Consider the following 21,204-nt stretch of genomic DNA (forward strand, 5'->3'; position numbering starts at 1 on the left):
AAAGTTTCGAAAGTTGGTGGAGGGTTGCTAAATTGCATTAAGAGAGGGATGGCCCGGTGGTGAAGCTACAAGATTCTTCTTTGTTTCTTTGTTAACGAAGGTAGACAAGAAGAGTTAGTGAGTATCTGGGAAATGACAACTATCTATCTTGTCCATCCGCTAAAGATATTGATTGTGGTAACTTGAATCATTTTCATAAAACGGAGACGAAGGATGTATGTAACGTAAAGAAGATAACCTGGTTATTTCGGGTTTTTTATCGGGCTTTGGTGATGGGGTGCGCCCAAAACTCTAGGTTCGCCAACACAATTCTGAGACCCCAAATTGGGCGGGGTCTGCATGATTTTTTAATTATTTAGGATCTGAATCCAAATCCAGACTTAGTTGATTGGGCCTTGTTGGATCATGGAGGCCCGTTTGGCAGCATTAGTGTGGAAGGCGCACGCACGCATAAAAGAGTAGCATTATTAGAGAGAGAGTGTTTGTGAAAAATAGAGAGAAAAGATGATTGGCATTCAAGAATCGAAAGAGTTGTTCGCTCTCCTCAACTCCGATCAACGTTCGATTGATCAAGTGGTTCAGGATTTCACCTCCAAATTCCCGCACGCAATCCACTTCAACCTCTGCTGTTCTCTGGCGTTTCTCATCGAGGTATACATGTGCTATTTTTATTTTTATTTGTATTATTTAAATGTATGTATATCCCTTGACCCCGTTTCTTTACGTCTCTTGTCTTGTCTCCCATATACATTTTGTACATAAGTTTCGAAGACTAATTTCAATAGAGAAATCCTGGTATAGTTTTTTGGTTTTAGGGTTTCAAACCCAACACTGCCATGTCACCAGCTATTCTATACTCGTTTCCTCTAACTTTAGTTTTTTTTTTTGTTGTTGTTGTTGTTGTTGTTGCTGTTGTTTTCAGGACAATGATATGCTCAAGCCCACTCAGCGTTTGATTGCATTTGCTGTTCTGCATCACACCTGTTCCTCCCAACATTCTTCTGCAAATCCCTTCATTTCTATTCTTGTCAATGTAAGCATACTGCTATTCTTCTCTTTGTTTTCAACTCATGCAAGGAAGCTCTTTATCCTTTATTGTTTGTTTTGCTTGAATTTGGTATTTCGACTTCATTCGTGCTGAGATATTGCCATTATACAGGTTGCATGCGATGATTCAATCGAAAAAATGGAAAGAGCGTTTATTCTTCAATTGTTGGGATCAGTGGGTGATGGCAATAGTAGAGAGGTTTGCTTCATATGAAGGGATTTGTCTGTCATTTTTGTGTCAAACAGTATAATTTGAAGTGGTGAAACATCATAACTCTCTGCAATTTCAATTAGGGGCAGGGTTTTGTTTTATCTGAATACATACTTCTTTTTTATTTCTTGTTTAAGGCTTCTCTCAGACGTCTGTTTTCTTCGAATGCAGGTTCTCAGCCAGTCCGTGTTAGATTATATCAATGGGTTTGATTCCTCATCAGTAGTGAGTTTATAAACCATTCTTTCATGTTCTTAATAAAGAGTGACCGGCTTTGTTTGTGAGACTGGGAGCATAGTTGGCATAACATCAATTACCGCTCCGTTTCTCCTTTTCCTGGTTCAATGGCTATATCCTTGTATATATTTTTTTAATTAGCAGGTCTTTCTTTTTTAACCAGGTTCTCCCCCAACGTGAACAGCTACAGAAGCAATATTGTGACTGTATCCAACTATGCTGCTACAGAAGCAATATTGTGACTTGTTGGAGGCCTCAGCGAGCTGGGACCTCATCATAAGGTAAACAGCATTACATTACAGATTCAAATAAAAGAGAGGGAAAGCTGCTACTAAACCACGCTACCGTGGACTGCCGGTACCGTCAAATAGCCCCTACCTAGTCCTTTCCTAGTCAGGGAGCTAGGAAAGTAAACAGTAACCAAGAACTACTCCTAGTTAACTCGGTCTTCAGATAGCTTGGAACCTGTAAAATTCAACCGCTCTTTGTCCACTACTTTTGTAATCTAATGTGCTCCTTTGGGCTAAAACAAACAGTCATTAAACCTGCCTAAAGGCCTAACTAGAGTGAGTCCTCTTCTATGGGATCGCTACGACCTAGAGTATCAGATTCTTTTTCAAACTTATTTTCCAAGTAATCGCAATCGCCCAACCGTCTTCTCTCTAAGGCTTTCCTATCCTGTCTGTCACCAACTCATTGCTTCATCTCCTGCTTCTACCTCTTCATTGCCTACCAAATGGAAACCTAGCAACAAAATACCAGGCCTTTCGTGCCTATCCATTAGTAAGCAGCTTCCCGCTAACTCTGCCCTTCATAGTTAGCCCACTCGGTAAGCCCTTTAGCTTTCTAGCGTTAATAGTAGTTAGGCTTTTGCCTTTCAGATTTTTCCTTCCTGTAGTAAGGTAATAGGTATCTAGGATAACTGGATAAGTCATTTCATCTTCTCTTCTATTGGTATTCATGGCTTCTAGCCAAGACTTGAGGACAGATATCCAATTCCCTCCCTTTTACTTCTCTAGGGTAAGCTCCTCTTCGATGGATTACTAGTTCCTTGCTTCCCAATCAATGCTAACTCTATCCTCCTCTCTTATGGCTTAGGAGATTGCCTCAGCTATTTCATTCTAGAAACAACCTTACATACAACTCTCCAGAGAGAAAGAGCTACCGGCTAATTTATTCTTATCCTTCCTTCGCTTTACTCTTCCTTATCAACCCTTGGAACAACTAAAAAAGAAACAACTCACTCGAAAGGATGCCGACAAACCTTACTCAACTACCAGGCAAGGAAAGGAAGCTCCTGCTTTGTCCTAACAATAAGGAAACAAAATACATTCTAAGCCTTGCTTTCTTGAAACCTATAGAGAAGCCGATAACAAAAAGGATGTTGCGTCTTCGTCTTTGCGTCTTCTAGATATCAATTACCGATGGTGTGGTCTAAAAGGAGGGCTCATTTTATATATATCCTCACCTTGCCGTCTGCCATACTTGATCACCTACCTGCCTAAGGAAAGAGGGGGATCCCTTCTTACTTACCTATCCTTGCCAGCTATTTGACTGCCACAGATAAGAGAGCAACAGCAGACGAAAAGCCACAACCGAGACTTCCTTCTTCATATTGTGACACCAAACCGTTGGACTTAGCCTAAGTGTAGCAACTAGCAATGCAGCATGCCCTCAATATTCACAATTTGAACGGACCCAAAGTTTCGGCCCAAAGGTGTCACATTACATTTAGGACATTTTTTTTTTCCAGAAAATTATTAGGGCACAGCAAAGATGATCATTCCCGTTTGATGTTTCACTTGCGGGAAGGTAAAAAAAAAGAAGAAAAATCTTAATTTCTAACCCTACTTCGTTTGTTTCGTGTCAATTTTGATTTTGTTTTTTTCTGTGTTTAATGACATTGTTAGGTAATTGGAAACAAATGGGACACGTACCTCGATCTTCTTCAAGCTGACTACACTGAAGGGTAAGTTTATAAAATGCTATATTGGTTACTGAGTTTGAGTTGCTGTAGGTATTGGAAACGTCTTTAGTTCTTTGATCCATTCTGTGGCTAGGAATCCATCATTAGCAAAACAATCATTTGGTTATGCTATTTTTAGGCTTTGCTCTAACGAAGCTATTACTTTGTTTGCCCTAATGATGGCATTTTTTATCTCATTAAGTATTCTAGGAAGGAGATATTCTAGTTCGCTTTTTTGTTTCTTTCTTTCTCCCAGTTGTTTCTCTTCTTTCTTTTTTAGTTTAAAGATTCGAATTTGTTTTTGTGTTATTGTTATCAATGTTAGAAGAAGCTAAAATTAATAGGTGCTGCGGAAGGAGTCAGCTTAAAAAAAAGAAATAAGAAATAAAATGTCTGAACATGAAGTCATAGAATTTTTATTGTTGGGAAGTCGGCTTTGGCTTATCTCTTATAATCGCCCGTAACCTCTGTTTTTCTCACCTTAGTCAACTAACGAGAGAGGCTGCAGAGGAGGCGGTCGAAGAACAGGCAGATGAAGTCGTACTAGGGGTGCTACTTGACCGCCTGGAGGTGCTTTTGTGAGAAACCAGCTGCGACCTTTGGAGGGAAGGTTATCGCAATTTAGTTTTGTTTCACCTATTCACTAGATATGATGATTTTGATAGCATTCTCCACTCATATCATGATCTAGTGAGAAATGGGGTTCATCGAGATTTTTTACCGCTGGATTAGATGTGGTAAGCGGGTTGTACATACAGGGAATGCAAAGCGCAGTTTCTTGACAGAGTCATTGCCCAATCCCAATATTGGGCAATGTGGTTTTTAAGATTTTAGGTTGTTTATTTCGTTTGGTCCAACTTCTTTTTTCGGCATAGTTGAGGGCACAAAGAATAGAAAGAAGAAGCCTAAAATGAGGCCCGATGCCATTGCGGCTACACAGGGGGTAGGGAAGTGGGCTGTGGGTCCCTATCAAAGAGGTTCTTGAAGCTATATGAGAAAAGTCAGCAGCGGTATCAATTTTCTGTCTTATCGTTCGATAGAAACCTTTACAAGGCACGCGATCAATAAGAATGAAAGAAGCTCTGCGACTGGGGCCCTGCCCATAGGCCTGCCTACCGATACCAATCTCGGGCTTATAACCAACCTAGGGCGAGAGAGTCACGGGAGCACAACCCGTGACAGGAACAACGGCGGGAGAAAGAGCAAAAGGGTGTGCGGAGTCACTGAACACCATAAGGAGGCGACTAATGAAGTTAGTAGCAGAGGTGAAGGCCTCGAGTAAGCAGTTTCTTTTATCGAATCATGACCAGCATCAGAGCACCAACCAGAAGTAGCAGCAAACAAACAACGGACTGAGTGCCCAAAACTAGTAAAGGCGTTAGCGATCCATTTTCTTGCTATAGATAGGGTGTTTTCTTGCTGGGTGTAGTTCCAGTTGTTCCGGTTCGAGCAAATACATTGAATTTTGAAAGCCATACTATCTCGCCCAGATAAAGATCCTTTTCTCGTGCCAGGTGCCAGAGTTTACCTAGTACTTTAAGTTCCATATCTGGTTGACCGAGTCAAAAGCGAATCTGGGTGCTGGGGAGTAAGCAGATCCCGTAGTCAATCCAATTCCAGTGTCAGTTCAAGACCGAGTTGGAGTTTTTTCAGTCCCTATAAAGGGGGTTTCGTCATTGCCTGCTGCGCCGCACATCTATATGCATAAATCAAGTTTGTGCCTTGCCAAACAAACTATTGAATCCCCCAGCCAAAGCACCAGTCCCATCAGCTGAAGCAAAGGCATTAAGGGCAGGGGCACAGCCACCATAGACAGAGGTTACAGTAGTGGCATAGCCAGCACCAGTAACAAGACCAGTCAACCCACCAGCATAACTATCAGTATCAGTAGCAGCATAGGAAGCAAGGGCAGATCCAGTCGAAAGACCAGTAGCATTAGTAGCTAAGATGGCTACTTTTTAAGTGAAGCATAACAAGTACTGTAGCATATTAAGTGCCTATAATAATACCTATAAGCAAAGGCAGAGACAGTAGCATAGGCGGCATAAACTAGGGTTGTAGAACTTTTATTTTCAAGTTCTTGCTTATTCATACCCAAATTCAGTAGTGTATCCAGTACCAGATCCTTTTGAAGTACCATACGCACCATCAATATTATCAGCAGCATCTGTAGCTAAGATAGAAGTATACCTAGTATAAGATCCAGTAGTTCCAGCTTATCTACCAATAGCAAAGGTATCTATCGGTAACACCAAGAACAAAGGCAGGAACATAGGCATAAGCAAAGCCATAAGTATAGGTACCTAGTAGAGGATTAACAACTCAATTCAAATAAATAAAGAAATTAATAAATAGAAAGAAAGGCTTAAGAAACGACGACTTAATAAAGTCGAAATCAATGCCCTTCTTTTTCCTCCCACCCTGGCGCTTGCTTTGTCTCTGCCTATGCTCTAGCTACCTACTATGCTCCAGCTGCTTCCATCTTTGCTCCAACCTTTACCTCTGTGGGATCCACTGGCATTGGTTCTCGAACTGCAACTGGAAATGGAACCAAAAACTCTGCCTTTGCCGCAGGCTCTGCTGCGAGCTCCGGTACTCGAATTGGCTCGGATGTTGGAACAAGCTTTTGAGCTCCAACTGAATCTGAGTAAACGAGGACAACTGGGTATGCAACCAACTATATCGGAGATATAAGGGTTGCACTTCCGCTTATGGTAACTGAACTTGGTAACAAAACTCTTTCCCGGCAAGCATCTCCAACATTTCCTTCGGGCAAGTTCAGCTATAGTTGGGAAAGGAACAACTACTTTATGGGGATGCCCGTCTTGAACTTATAATTGATGTATGATAGAGCCTCCAGCGTATAGGCCTATCTCGCTTGGACTCTTCTCACGAATTGGATTTGAACCAATATTGCCCCTTTCGGGTGACTTCTCCGTTAGTCGATTGTGACAACAAAAAGAAAGAAGAGAATAAACTGGAAGTTGCCGATGGTTACTTGCTTACCAAGCTATCCTGTATGGCCCAGTTTGACAACAATAAGACGCCGGCGGTTTACCCGCTTTCCTTTCGGTCAGCGGCCCCTCAACCGCTTCAGGGGACTTTCTCTCAATTCATACATAGCATAATCCAAGCGAAATCCAATCCACTTAATGAAAATCTTTACTTGAAGATCCTAGAAAACGAGAGACAAGAAAATATCTTTGATTACGATTAAAAGGAACAATCTAAAATAGACCAAGATCCAATTTCAGGTCATTTCTTGGTGAACATGATCTGCCATAATCTCTTCGATCCCTTCATTTATGTGCCAGAATACAGAGAGATTTGGTAGGGAAGTGGAAGAGACTTTTTTGTATATGAGAATCAAAGGGAGTGGGAAAGCTGCAGTAATTCTTTTGAAAAGCCCGGTTCTCTTTGTCTTCGAGCTTTCATTCCTCAATCCACTTCTTCGTTCCTTCATATACCTCCCCACCAATAGATAGAGACAAATGGGAATAACCGAACCACGTCTACAAAATGGGAGTACCATGCAGCTGCTTCAAAGCCAACGTGATGCTCCTTGGTCAGATGACCAAGATATTGGCGAATACCACATATGATTGAGAAAAGAGTACCTATAATCACATGAAAGCCAGTTGCTAAGGAAAAGGTAGAACCATAAATACTATCCGAAATAGTGGAGGGTGCTTGGTAATATTCCATTCCTTGAAAGCCAGTGGATACTAGAGCCAGTGAAACAGTAGCTACTAAAGCGTAAACTGCTCGTTTTTCCTTCCCCGCCGAGTATAGCATGATGAGCCCAAGTTACGGCAACTCCGGATGAAGGGGGGAATAGGGGTATTAAGAAAAGGGATTTCCGAGGATCTAAAACTCCAATCCCTTTTGGGGCCAAATACCTCCGATCTCTACCGTAGGTGCCAAAGAAGAATGAGAAGAAGCCCCGAAAAAGAGCAAAAGGAACATAACCTCCGATATGATGAGCGGAATAGAACCATATCGAGGTCCTAATTCACGACTTTGGTATGATGTCCTTCCAGCGTGGATTCACGAGAACATCGCGCCACCATCACGAACATGGTATATAGGATAAATATGAGGCCAAAACTTAGAAGTGTTGCACCCCTTAAATGGGTGCATGTACATCACACCTCCTACGGTGGTTGCCAAAGCTCCGAGTGAACCCGAAATAGGCCATGGACTTGGATCTACCAAATGATAATAATGCCTCTGAGATTCAATCATAAACCCCTTTGCCTTGGTTGTATGTAAAACCCCCCCTTCACCACCCCCACCCCTAAAAGTGGTAAAGAAGGGATGGGGTCTCATTTTCTTTCTATCTAATAGGACAAACAAATAGGAAGAGATGGTTCTTTCATTGCATTGATAGAAGTTTAACTAGAAAAAGAAAGACTCTATTACTTTTTTTATCGAGAATCATTGGTTTGACCGATGAACTACGTGGGAAAATAGGCGTTCTTTCTTTTATTTTCAGCTAGCATTCTTTTTTTTTAAGTCACAATTCAGTCTGGTTTCGGAAAACTTGCCGGTCGTGGATTAGTTCGTTCTCTTGCCGGGCCTAAAAAAATAAAGCAGGTTGATCTCTCTGGTTGCGGCTGCTTTCATTTATTCAACTTGACACGTGGGAAGGGCTTATTTGGATTCATTCTGCTTTACGTGATAGACAGGCTCGGCTTCTTCGTTCCTATATAGGAAACAAACAAATAGTGCATTAATAAGATAGACAAGAGCAGCAATAAAGTGCTCTGTTCCACTGGTATCCAGTTTAAAAAAGTCAATTGTAAAATCCCCGGAGAGGGGGAAGAGTATCCACTTTAGTGCCCCGGGGCGTATGTCCTTTAGTTCCCCGGGGAGGGAGAGTATGTCACCCTGAAACCCTGAACCCTGAAACCCTGTTTCAGCTCGTTGAATTTAGCTCTATCCATGAATCGCTTTGTGTGAGTAATCCCTAAACAATGGGGCCACGCCCTCATTATGGGACTTTGCCTTATAAACACTATTCATTAGTCTTTTCTCTCCAATGTGGGACTAAACTTAAACAACTCCCACCGCAAAGTCACTCACCACTTGTTTGATTGAAAAGAACTCAACAACAAAGAAATCCAGCCTCAAGTTGACGTACAATGCATCCCCCCAACTGCTCAGTTGCAACATAAAACTCCCTAGATTTGTCAGTAACCAAGACTTAGCAATGGCGGTTGGTGGAAGCTGGTAGAGGGGGCATATCTTACGTCAAGGGATTTCAAGCTGCTGCCACCAAAGATGCCCCAGCTGACTGCTGCCGCAAGCTACGTCAGTGTGTGTCGTGTTGTTGTGTAGACTAATGAGTGGTGAAGTGATTTTTGCGCGATGGTGGTGTCACACTTTGTGTTAACTTGGTGTTAGTTGGTGGATGGTGGTAGAGGGGGGGATATCTTACGTCAAAGGGATTTCAACCGCTCAACTTACAAACTTCACGAATGTTTGGGCTTCACTTCCTAAGTTCGGGGATTTTGGGGCAGGAGACTCATTTGGGAATTCAATGAAAGAGCTCGTCCTATCATTTTTAGAATAAGATGTTTATCAAGGTCAGTCTATTAAACAAAGATTGGATTCCCGCCCTTAGAATTCAACTATAGCTGCCATACTTACTTCACTTACTTGCTTTACTTGCTTCTTGGAATACAAATTATGGGCTATTCAAAGCATCTATACAAATCAAACCTTGCGTTCATGGACCTCCATCTCCATCCCGATTCGATTCGGAGCCACAGATTATCAAAATGGCTGCTTCAGCCCAAGCTCCTGTGCTCACTTCCCTTGTCTTTCTTTCTGTCCTTTACGCGCGGTTAAATCGCAGCTCAGCTCACCCGTTATCGGAGAAAGAAACAACTCATTTCAGCAAATCAGATAGGCTATTCATGTCAAAGGATAGCCGGCCATAGGGAAGGCTGCTCATAATATTCCATTGCCCAAAACTAGATGAGAATAAAGCTCATCCTTCACGGTTTCTCTAAGTAATGTATACCATACTTTCTTGGATAAGCAATCCGGTTTAATATGATTAGTTCAAAAGCGGTAGCAAAACAAAAGGGTTAGAATTCCTTCTTTATCGATCCACCACTATCTCACTGTTCACCTCAACCGTAGCCCAAGAGAGCTCATATCAAGGATAGGATCAACGCCAACTACCTCGGCGCTTGACGTGCCGAGCAAGGCAGGGAAGTTCATGGGTAGGAGAATTACAGGGCTATCAAGTGCCTCCAAGAAGAGTGGCACCAACACCCCAGTAACAGGTGTTCAACAAAATGGAACTGCGAAGCAAGCTTAGCCATTGTACATACTTTAATTGCATCCAGTACATATAAACTCTGATTTGTCTGCCTTTGTATTTCAGAGGGATTAGTAATTTTTTTTATGGAATATCCTTCCCAACTTTGGATTCATTAACTTGTACCTAATTTTCCTCCCCGCTATATTTCATGCTCACAATTCTAGTATCTTCACTCCAACTTATGCAGTACTACATGATTGTTATTGTGCTGTTGCCGATTCTTTTTGGAGTATAGTGGGAAATGTGTAATGGTGTTGTGTTCAATGCAAGGACTGCCTAATGAAGTGGCCCATGTTTATTCATGTACTTATTAGATTCTTTGGGCTCTACTGTTAGTATGAATTTGGAGAGAAAAAAAAATAATGCACTAATCTCATATATGAATGGAATTTCATCTAGTATGGACTTCGGCTTTATGGCTAAGGGTCTGTTAGTTCTTAAATTTGTTACAGACCGCTACAGACCATGTTAAGTCACTGCAGGCCATTGTCAGGCTACCGCAAGTTCGCGACGAGCTTTAATATATCCGTGCCTATTTTATTAACTTATTGTTTTCTTTCCCGCGTAATTAATTGGATGTTAGAATAGTATTAAGATAAGTATATTAATGACATGCGATTATCATAGGTTCTCTTGCGTTAAATATTTCTTTTGTCTAGGTTGAATAATATATATATGGTAGAAGTGAATTCGGGAAAAACCTCGAATAAGTAGAAGTGAAGTGACATACTAGGTAGAATACCGATTCAAGGTTGAGAATCGGTGAGAGGACGTTACATGGTTAGAACAAGAGTGAGGAACCTATACCACCTTCCTCATCGGAAATGACTTAATCCATCCCATCGATCCTTACCCGAATAGGGGGAACTACGATTCGCTTGATCCTTAAATGGGTACGTAGGCAGCCACCCGGCTCGGCCACGTCCATAGGAAAACCCCTACCCCTTGCACAAATAAGTGGAGTGTTTAATCTGTTTTATATTTGACTAATTTCTGGCTAAATTATATTGTTCGTGTTATGCATGGATATATGGAATTATATTGATTGCTAACGTTTTTCTTGAGAATATGTTAATCGATGCACTTACTAGGATTTAATAAGGAAACGGTAAGTGGTATTAAACAGCTAAAGGTATGTGTAACTCTGTCTTGTGTTTTCAATTTCATTTCAAGAGGATTATTATATATTGACTACGTATCCAACGTTGAGCGTTGGAGTATCTTCACAGGGACAAACATGCTCCTAGAAAACAGGAAAAGGGCGTGTGTGTTCACTAAGGAAAATTGAACGTGAAGCGTACTCTGATTGGCTAAGACGGTTCTTTTAGTTGTTCTTATTCCTAAATTTATTCATTTAAGTTGTTTTGTAATAATTTCGCATTTCTTTATTGTCTTTAATAATGAATCCATATTAAGATGCATCCATTAGTTAGGAACTATGACATGGATTAGCGTTCACTTGTGAAAGACCGATATGGGGTATGAGATTGGTTTTGGGGCGCTGCAGCTATTTGATTTAACTAGCATTTGTCGAGATGGATTAAGTAGCCAGTGCCACAAATCAATATATCTTTAGTAGTTGGGTTGCGACTGAGGTTGAATATATTAAATGGAAGTATATTAGCTGATTTTCAGGTTAGGACAGGTTGAAAAATTTATGAAATGTTAGAAATATAGGCGGAATTCTATCGAAATTCTTTTAGAATGCAATGTTCAGGGCGGTTTTATATTTTAGTTTTAGTTTGGACTCGTGTGAGTCAAACCTGCTCACGTCTTGGTTTATCAGACGGTTGAATATTTAGATCGAGCTCTTTTATCTGAATATTCAGTTGTCGGGAAAATTGGGGCGCTACAAAATTTCACTGTTTTTTCTTCCAAATTCATCGTTTTAGATTTTCTTTCCTTTTTACCATTTCGGAAATAATTCTGAGTCCGACTTGGTTGCCGAAGAAGCGTTGCGCGAGAGGGAGAGAGCTTGAAGTAAGTGAATAGAGTTTCCGGTTTTTATTATGATTTTCCAAATTTCTATCTAAATATTTCGATTTTTTTCCCAATTTTCTGAATTTGAAAAACAAGTTGCCCATTCAAAATCCCTTGATCCGATCTGAAATCACCCCTAGTTAAATGGATGGAATCACTTTATTAGTAGTTAAATCTGATCCAAAAAAGTTTATTATCAGTTATCAAATAGGGTATCGGTTTTACAACGTATCGTACAATTATTATTTAAAAAATAAAATAAACTAGGGTACCCTATATTGCAAAATAGGGACAGCTGATTTGGCTAGGATTGGTCATTGAGAAGCGTTGCGCGTAGGGAGAGCTTGAAGTCAAGTTTTTTAATTTGAAACTTGTTTTAGAGTAGCTCGAGTTGCTCGTGAGAACTTGCTCGTGAGCAGTTCGACTCGAGCTTGAGCTCGTTTTATAAGCCCATACCCAAATGCAAGACACAACTATTTCGCATGGTCAAATTGTTATTTTCCAGTTGAATATAGTCAAATTGAAATTCCCAATTTCTCATTTCTCTAAAGTTGAAAACCATACGTAAATTGAAATCCCCAACTCCTCCTTTCCTCACTGACTTCTCTCAAATTTCACTCGAATTTCTCGAATTTCTCTCAAATGTCGTCTCTCTTTCTCAATTCTTCCTTTACCATCAAACATTGTTACTGTGGTGAACCAGCTCCAATTGTTATCATACGCACAAATGCTAAAGGAAATAAAGGACAAAATTCTATGGTTGTGCAAATTATCCTGGAGAGAAACAATGTGATTTTTTCGATTGGGTTGACAAACGAAAATGTCAAGGGAGTAATGATCATGAGATTGAAGAAGAATTGAAAAAGGTGAATGAAGTTCAAAGCGATATCATTAGCAGACTAATTGTGAAGTTGAAGTTGGTTTAAAGTTCAAAGCGATATCATTGGATTATGTATTTAATTAGCAGACTAATTGTGAAGTTGAAGTTGGTTTGAAGTTTTTTTTTTTTTTATATATATATATATGTTTGGAAATATAGTTGTTTGTTTGGAAACCATATTTTGCAGCTATAACTCTGTTTTTGTTTTTACTGCTACCTGGTCCATTAACATGTACTCTTATTCACTTTTCAAGTTTCAATAGTCATGACCAAAATAAAATTTAACCAATAACTCTAGCTACGAAGTGCATTTTCTGTACAATGTGCACTCTCCTTACATAGTTACATACTTAAGGAGAGAGATAGAAAGAGTGGGCCGGGCTCGGGTTTAGTTCAGCGCAACTTTACACTGTTCTTTTGGGACGATCACATATCACAAACCTAAATTGGCCGGTACCTGACACTTTTGTAAACTCATGTGCTTTTAGTTTACATGAGGCACCTACTTCTAACCTGAAATCGGATTTCCATTATTTTGAATGCTCATGCATATGGTGTTCTTCTTATCTTCTTCTTATAAAGACATGCTCAATCGTGAATGCTTTTTAGTGTGACTAAAACAATGGATCAGGATATGTTCAAAGGCAAAGTATGTGTTACAGGGGCATCAGGGTATCTAGCATCTTGGCTTGTTAAGCGACTTCTTTTATCTGGCTATCATGTCAAAGGAACTGTTAGAGACCCAGGTTCTCTCTCTCTCCCTCTCTCGGAGCGATGCATGCTTGCATGATGCATAATTTCAAATATGATCTTCTTGTAGTTGTTCTTTAGTTGATAATTGCATGCTTAGCTAACTATATATAACAATTCTCAACCATCATTAATATGAGATCCTATGATGACATGTAACAATAGCGAACACAAGCTTCGACAATCATTTTGATTCTATATAGTCCATGGATGGGGGCAGGAAACCAGAAGAAATTGGCACATCTATGGCAACTGGAAGGAGCAAAGGAGAGACTTGAGCTGGTAAAAGCTGATTTAATGGAGGATGGCAGCTTTGATGACGCGGTTATGGGATGTGATGGTGTGTTTCACACTGCCTCCCCTGTCCTGGGGCCCAAGTCAGATCCAAAGGCACGTCCGTCTCCATTGACATGCATCTATGTACTTGATTACTGCATTATTTTGTTAATGAAAAAACCAAATGGGTTTAAAATATCAACTAGTAGTGCACACTGCACACCTCATGCTAGATTAGGTTAGTCACATCACCTAGATACTTAGTATACCAAGATCCTTTTTAGTTTTGGCCAATTGTTTTAAAATTCTCATTGATCATGTCAGTTTTAACACAACTAAATAAGTCAGCTCCAGAGTTCCAAATGAACTTTGGTTCAGCACGATTTCATATTTGAGTACGGGGATTTACACAACAAAGCGATTTTCCTTCACAAAAAATATTGAATTAATATCATGAGACTGATATATAAATTAATTAAACCATCAATATAAATGTTTGGTTTTGTTGACAGGCAGAAATCCTGGACCCTGCTATTAAGGGCACCCTAAACGTGCTAAGATCATGCAAAAAGAACCCTCTTCTTACCCGAGTTATTCTCACGTCCTCTTCTGCAACTGTTAGAGTGAGAGATGATTTCGATCCCAATGTACCTTTGGATGAATCATCTTGGAGTTCAGTGGAACTTTGCGAGAGGTTGCAGGTAATTGTTAAAATTGAGGGCTCCTCCAAAAACGCAATTCTTGTGTTGATAGTTATTTCCTATATACTTGCACTCTCATAATAACGAATCAATCCACTATCATCGTTGATCACTTATGCCCCACAGATTTGGTATCCATTATCCAAAATCTTAGCTGAGAAGGCAGCATGGGAATTTGCACGAGAGAATGGGATCCGCTTGATCACCATTCTTCCTTCCTTTGTTATTGGTCCCAGTCTAGCACGAGATTTGTGTTCAACTGCCTCCGATGTCCTTGGTCTTCTTAGAGGTAAGTTTGTAACTTCTTAATTTTTCATTATCGAGTAAAAAGAGATCCCATCTTTGATTGCAGTGCAACTAACACATCTTTTATATATACTAATAATATGTAGTCTTGATGATGGAATAATGTGTTTAATTTTTTATATTTTTCATTTGCGCGTACGTACAGGTGCGTCTGACAAGTTTTCGTGGCATGGAAGGATGGGCTATATACATATAGATGACGTGGCACTTGCCCACATCCTCGTTTACGAGGAAGTCAATGCCCAAGGAAGATACCTCTGCAGTTCACGTGTCCTTGACAATACTGATTTGGTTTCATTTCTAGCAAAGCGTTATCCGTCCTTGCCCATACCAAACACTAATAGGTGCTTGCATACCATCACTTCTCTACATGCAAAATTTTCCGTCTTTGGCTCTTTCTAAGCAACAACCTACAAGAGTTTGGGTTTTGCTTGTGGAGTGGGGCAACGCGCAGTCGCAGCTCCCACTTGCTAATCTTTAACGTAGTCATAAGTCATAACTCATAACCAGCTCAGAAACAAAAAGACATTTAGATTCCCAAGCTGAATGCATTTTTAGTCTACATTTCCAAACTGTAATATATTAATATCCACGTTGGTTTAGCTTGTCTCTAATTTGCTCGTGTTATCCTGCTGGTGTTTGTATGAACAGCATTGCCAAGTAATACATATATAAATGTCATTCGACGAGAATTCATCCCTTATGACCATGATCATAATCATAATGGTTTTGTGGCATTTCAGGTTTGACCGACTTCATAGACCTTATTATGAATTCAACACCTCCAAGCTGAAGACCTTAGGCTTCACCTTTAAAGGGATCGAAGAGATGTTTGATGACTGTGTTGCATCGCTCAAGGATCAAGGCTACAATTTTGTCTAAAAAAGATTCAATTTGAGGATACTCATTGTCCACTTAAGTTATACCATACGAAGAACTTAGACAGTGGTCAGTGACTTGAATTCATTTTTTAGTTCTTGAAAATGTCTTTGTCAATTCTGATTAAGAGTTTAAGACTAGTTATCTTATATCAAATCACTCGCTTCAGTAAATTAGACGAACTAGAATGGGGTGATGCAACGAGAAAATAAGAACAAACTGTTCTCGATATATTTTAAATTCTACTCACCAACTATCCATTCGACTTTTCTTTTTTCTTTTTTTTTTTTTTACCCTTTGCGTCTTCACTTTCTTTTCTTTCCATTTCTTGTTTACAACAAAATTTTCGTTGAACGCAAACTTATCAACCATGGTTACAAAATCCAGTGCTACCAACAGATTCCCCAAGAACCAGTAACAGAAATGATTACAGAATATCAGAGACAACTGGTTTTCCCCGGCCCATTGTGAATCCCTTGGTTCCATCAGGCATACGGGGCCCTGGAAGTTGTTTGGCAGCATTTAATTGCTCATTATTGACAGGATTACTTGCTGGGGGAGTCCCTACATGGCTTCCCCGGCTATTTTGAAGCTGACCTCGGACACGCCCCTTACCTCGGCCGTGACCGTCCTTGTCAGGGATACTGAAGTCAACCTGCTTTCTCTAAAAATGTAAGTTAATCATTTAAACACAGCACATTTTAAAGAAAAAGTGTGTGGTGGTTGTGATTGGGGTGCACGAGGGACAATTGGGAACTAGACTTACAGTGTGCTCATGGGATGTCATGTCAGCCGAATCTTCCATGTGCTTATTTAACTGATCCGATGTGGACAAATTATCTTCTGCATTTCCTTCCCCTTCATTCCCAGACTTTCTACCTCGTGTTTGCACAGACTTTAACTATATAGACAAGTAGCAAAGAGAGTTGCAAGTCAATTAATACATCTACTAAGTATACCATACTGGAATTTGATTCTATTTGCTGAAGTGAGGAAGCAGTGTGATTCGGATGACACATGATATTTAATGGAAGCCATAGTCTTCTCGAGCAGAAGTATATTATGGAACCTCTTGCCAATGTGACAGATCAGGATTGACACAACTCACGACTGTCAACTGGTAAAGTTAAAAGTAATACCACAGGTTTTATCAGTAACCGGATTCTCAGACTGCTTCTCCAGTTCCTCTCATCATTCAGCTCAGTAACCTACCACAGAAAAATAACATACACAATCTGTTAACAGTGAGGCTGTTTGTGAAAAGACAAATTCAATGAATCACATTACACTTACTGCTTTCTCAGCTATCTCAACATTCTCATATTCCACAAATGCATGCAACTGCAGTAGACCATTAAACTGTTATACACAAGGTATGTAGAATAAGTGGCTCATAATACACCCTCTTGTTTTCTTCTAACTGCACGAGGTTCAATATGTATTCCATACAGAATAGGAAAAAATACTGTTCTGCTATTAAAACTATGCAACTCAATAGGAAGACCAAGACAATAGATACCAAGAATTAAGAATATGCATAGATAAAATCGAGTATACCAACAAGAGAAAGTTATTTATCTTCAATAAGGGCCTCACGTCGATTCACATTAACAACTCAGTTGCATTCCGATTTTGAGACGCCATTCCGGTTTTGAGATGCTTGTGAAAATGCATAACAAAGAGGGTAAACAAAGAATTCATTTACATTCTTCCATAAGCATCTTAATGAAATTTAAGGTCCAGCAAGTTTTGCATTCAGGATCTTGTTACACTTCATGAACACTTCAAATGTAAATTATTAATTATTAACTCAGGATAGGGGGTAAGCACCCATTGCTTCCTTCAATCCTTTTGACGAACGTACAGATTGCTCGAATAGTGGTAGCTTGAATGTAGACAACTTACGAGCTATGATGTCGGACAAGGATACGGGCATGGAAATGGAAATTGCATTGCACGTGTTTAACTTCCTCACAAACCCAAATGAAGGCAGATCAAAACTTTGACTAGCTGATGTATTTATATACAACTGGTCTGAAGGCAAGAAAGCAAGTGTTCCCGTAACAAGAGTCTCACTTCATTCCAAATAAAAAACCACTATCTATAAGTAGGTTACAAACAGAGTACAAAACACCCAGGAATTATTTAAGAAACTCTTAGTTCATTTCTAGAAATATTCTCCGAAATAGGTCCATGCACCTAGAAAAAAGGACACGATAGGTTTTCTAGCCAACTTGTCAAAGCAATAAATTTCCCTACCTTCATCCAAATGACACACAACTTGATTATTTAGAAACTAGGGTATGTAGACTTGTTATTTCATCATTTCATATAGGCCTCGAAGTCCCAACCTCACTTCATCTAGAAGAAAACTTAGGTCGAAAACGGTAAAAATCCTGATTTTCAGCAAACTAGATTTTCTGACGGACTATATTCGGGATACCACAACTCTTTCCACAGATATCCAAAAGCAACTAGGCTTTTTGCGTTGTAAAGATAACACATAGACCTTACTTCTTTATGTTTTACAAAAATTCTCAATCTCAATCTAAATATGTTAAAACAGGGATCGAACACAGTGTGCAGAAACTGATTTCCAACGCACTGTTTTTCTGCCAACTAAACTTCTAGACACCGTAACTATCTCCACAGACCTCGGAATGCGACGAGGTCAATTGGGATGGAAAGAAAACTCGTAAACCTTACTTTTTCATGTTTTAGCAAACGCCTAAATCAACACTTAACCATATGAAAACATGACCCCAATCCAGTGCACTGAAACTGTTTTCTTCAGTCAGAAAACTCTGACGACCTAGGTTGTCGAAACCCTAACTTTTTCCCCACACATCCAAATGGGTTGGGGCATTTTGCGTTGAAGAAAGGACACATTGAACTTTCATTCAGAGTTGGATTCAATGAAAAATAACAAACGTTCAATTTTATACGTAATATCAAAGTCGGAGGCAGAAGCATAAAAATTCCAGTTCATCCTTAACAGTTTGCACTCAATTTAAATTCAACAACCACACAACACAATCAATCTGATCTTAAACATAATATAAAAACAGAGTTAAAAGATGATTACTCACTTAAAATAGCAAACTCCCATCTCCTACAATCGACACCGAGCTCCCGAGCTTGGGTTCAATTCCGACGAAAAGCCGTCAAATTCCCGCTTTATTCTTCTTTGTATTTTCCTTTACATTTTATAACTTTCTATTTTCCCATTTCTCTCTCTTTCACTCTAATTCTCCTTTTCTCTATTACTAAGATCAATCTCCATCTCCATTTATTTTTATTTATTTTTTCATTTCTGTTCATGGGCACTCCTCTCCCTCTCTTATTATTATTACAGCTGTTATTATTATTTTTCCTACTGAAACAAAACCCTTTTTGTTTTATTTTAACATCCCTTACCTTGTCAAATTTGTTACTAGATCCCTGTCAAACTAGAAACTTTACAAAATATCCCTAAAAGTTAATCCATTTTTAATAAAAATAATTTTTAAGCGTCAGGTTGTTTTTAATGCAAACCAATTCTCAATGAAAATATTTTTAACACATCACAACGATATAAACAAGCCATATATGAATTGAAAATTCATAAAGATATACGACTAAAGGATTTTGAAAAATGAGATGTGTTACAATTTTGTATGTTTTTGTCGGTTCTTTTGATGATTACATTGTTGAGTTTTTCGTACAACGATGTAATCATCAAAGAACTTAACTCATAGAAACATACTAAATTCCACTTAAATTTCAAATTTGTTTGATATATCATAAATATTTGATCGATATATTCATGTCAATAATTAAAGCTCTTTTAGCGAAATTTCAAACTCAATCGTAGGTGCGTTCGTAACTGGTAAGATGGAAAGTGAAGAAGAAAGTGGGAAGAGTTTTGGTAATGAAAAAATCAGTTGGGACATGAATGAGGATGGACACTCTCTTTTGTCAAACTCGAAACCCAAGTTACAGTTCAAGTATATCTTTGAATTTTGAGATGGGACTTGGGGTTTGTTATTTTGGGTGAAGTTTTTATATTATTCATTGTTTTTTTTTACAGGATATATATAATGCTTATTGTTGGAGTTATCCCTCACATGAGGATGAGAAAGAAAAGGAGAAAAACAGTATTGATTCGTGTGAATAAGTCGGAAGCTGATGATAGCTTTCGACCAAAAGCGCCCTTTGCCCGTGAAAAAGAATATAGTTTTTTTCAACCTCTCATGAAACAAAGTTACTGGACTTTTGAGATGGGGGAAAAGAAGGGAGGCTTCAAAATTAACCTTCCGAGAGATGGCACACTCATGCCTAAACTTGTCAGTTTCAATTTTTCTACATGAACCGCGAAATTGCAGTTTACTATAAAAACAGAAGTAAGATTTTGGAAAACCTAAGTCTTGAATAGAAACCCAATTTTGAGAGCAATCAAAATTGAAAGAAAACATTTACAAAGAGAAAAACTTGTAAAGAGATAAGAATGATATAGTACGATGGAGAGACTTGAAAGGAGTGATTGTAATCTTCCTTCTCATACTTATAAAAAGATTAGTTCTTATGGAAGTAGGCATCATTGGCCGAACCATGGTACATCTTTGTGTTGTGGTATGTTTTACTTGCTTTATATTTTTTGTTTGTGAAAGTTATATCCATAATTTAGGTTGTAGTTGTTGGTTGTAGTTAAAGTTTATTTTTTTTATTGGAGTAAAAGATTGTCCAAGAGCAAGCTATCTTAGTGGGGATCAATTGATATTGTTTCCCCAACACTTGTTGAGATGTGGAGTTAATTAAGAATAGCGGAGATGATAGAAAAGAAAGGTGTAATGTGGAAGACTATGGGAATATTCAATAGGAGCAAACACTATATCTCGATTGAGGAAACTTTGTAAGTAACTTGTTTGTTTTATTAATTTTTTAAGTTTACAAGTTCTGTTAAATTTACTAATCAAAGCTTTTTTACTATTGGATATGATTCTCTCTGTTTACTTGATTGTACGTTTTTGGCTGAAAGAGGGGCCTTCTATTGGATAAAAAAGATACAATTCTTTCCATGAAAGATATATATAAGATGGTTGAGGCAAATGATGGATGTTGTGGGAATCTTTTAACACTTTTTGGTAGTTAGGGTGTCAATGGGTACCTGCTTAACCAAAACCGTAACTGCAGAAAAAATCAGGAACATTTAAAAATGGGTACTAAAAAAATCGGACCATATAGAACTGGAATATTAACATACAAGCTTTGGCCATGATTGACCGATAATTATACTAATCTATTATTAACATACACCCTAATAATCTTATGCCTAGACAAACCCAAAAGCCGATTTCTTTTTTCGAAAAATAGAAACACTAGAAACTGCAAATAAAAATAAAAGATGATTCATTAAAATATATAAAATGTTACCTTAGCCCAAAAGAAGTTTTCTTTCTTGAGTAGATTGAACAATTGATTGTGTAAATCTAACACTCTAACAAAAACCCATATTGTTACAAAGGAGGAAGAAGATAAGATGAAGAAAAGGAAGGAGAAAGGGAAGGATAAAATGACGATTTACCTCAGTAGGCAACACTAGCTGGCAGCGTCAACGGTTTTTGTTATTGAAAAGGGTGAGAGATGAGCACAATAATG

At 38.9% G+C, this 21,204-nt stretch overlaps 2 protein-coding genes across 9 annotated transcripts; one reads left to right on the forward strand and one right to left on the reverse strand.

Annotated features, from left to right (window-relative positions):
- Positions 1-478: 478 nt before the first annotated feature.
- Positions 479-15,672, forward strand: LOC147473919 (dihydroflavonol 4-reductase-like1). Of its 8 annotated transcripts, none has more exons than XM_086586877.1 (12): positions 479-651; positions 923-1,033; positions 1,160-1,307; positions 1,430-1,483; positions 1,659-1,776; positions 3,406-3,464; positions 13,318-13,401; positions 13,571-13,799; positions 14,198-14,382; positions 14,509-14,671; positions 14,834-15,032; positions 15,432-15,672. In XM_086586877.1, exons 7-12 carry the CDS (start codon positions 13,375-13,377, stop codon positions 15,568-15,570), a joined length of 942 nt encoding a protein of 313 aa, XP_086443003.1. In that variant the 5' UTR covers positions 479-651; positions 923-1,033; positions 1,160-1,307; positions 1,430-1,483; positions 1,659-1,776; positions 3,406-3,464; positions 13,318-13,374; the 3' UTR covers positions 15,571-15,672. The 8 variants fall into 8 exon arrangements, with proteins under 8 accessions (XP_086443003.1, XP_086443002.1, XP_086443004.1 ...); XM_086586876.1 differs by having other exon boundaries at positions 1,160-1,246; XM_086586878.1 differs by lacking the exons at positions 479-651; positions 923-1,033; positions 1,160-1,307; positions 1,430-1,483; positions 1,659-1,776 and adding an exon at positions 3,174-3,307.
- Positions 15,673-15,760: 88 nt separating this feature from the next.
- On the reverse strand, positions 15,761-20,822 carry LOC147473920 (la-related protein 6B-like). Its single transcript, XM_086586869.1, has 6 exons — positions 20,810-20,822; positions 20,714-20,733; positions 16,861-16,926; positions 16,707-16,775; positions 16,334-16,468; positions 15,761-16,222 (listed from the first exon to the last, which is right to left on the reverse strand). Exons 1-6 carry the CDS (start codon positions 20,820-20,822, stop codon positions 15,995-15,997), a joined length of 531 nt encoding a protein of 176 aa, XP_086442995.1. The 3' UTR covers positions 15,761-15,994.
- Positions 20,823-21,204: the final 382 nt, after the last annotated feature.

Source organism: Coptis chinensis, unplaced genomic scaffold (genome assembly GCF_015680905.1).
Source record: "Coptis chinensis isolate HL-2020 unplaced genomic scaffold, ASM1568090v1 utg1580_pilon_pilon, whole genome shotgun sequence".
Lineage (NCBI taxonomy): Eukaryota > Viridiplantae > Streptophyta > Magnoliopsida > Ranunculales > Ranunculaceae > Coptis > Coptis chinensis.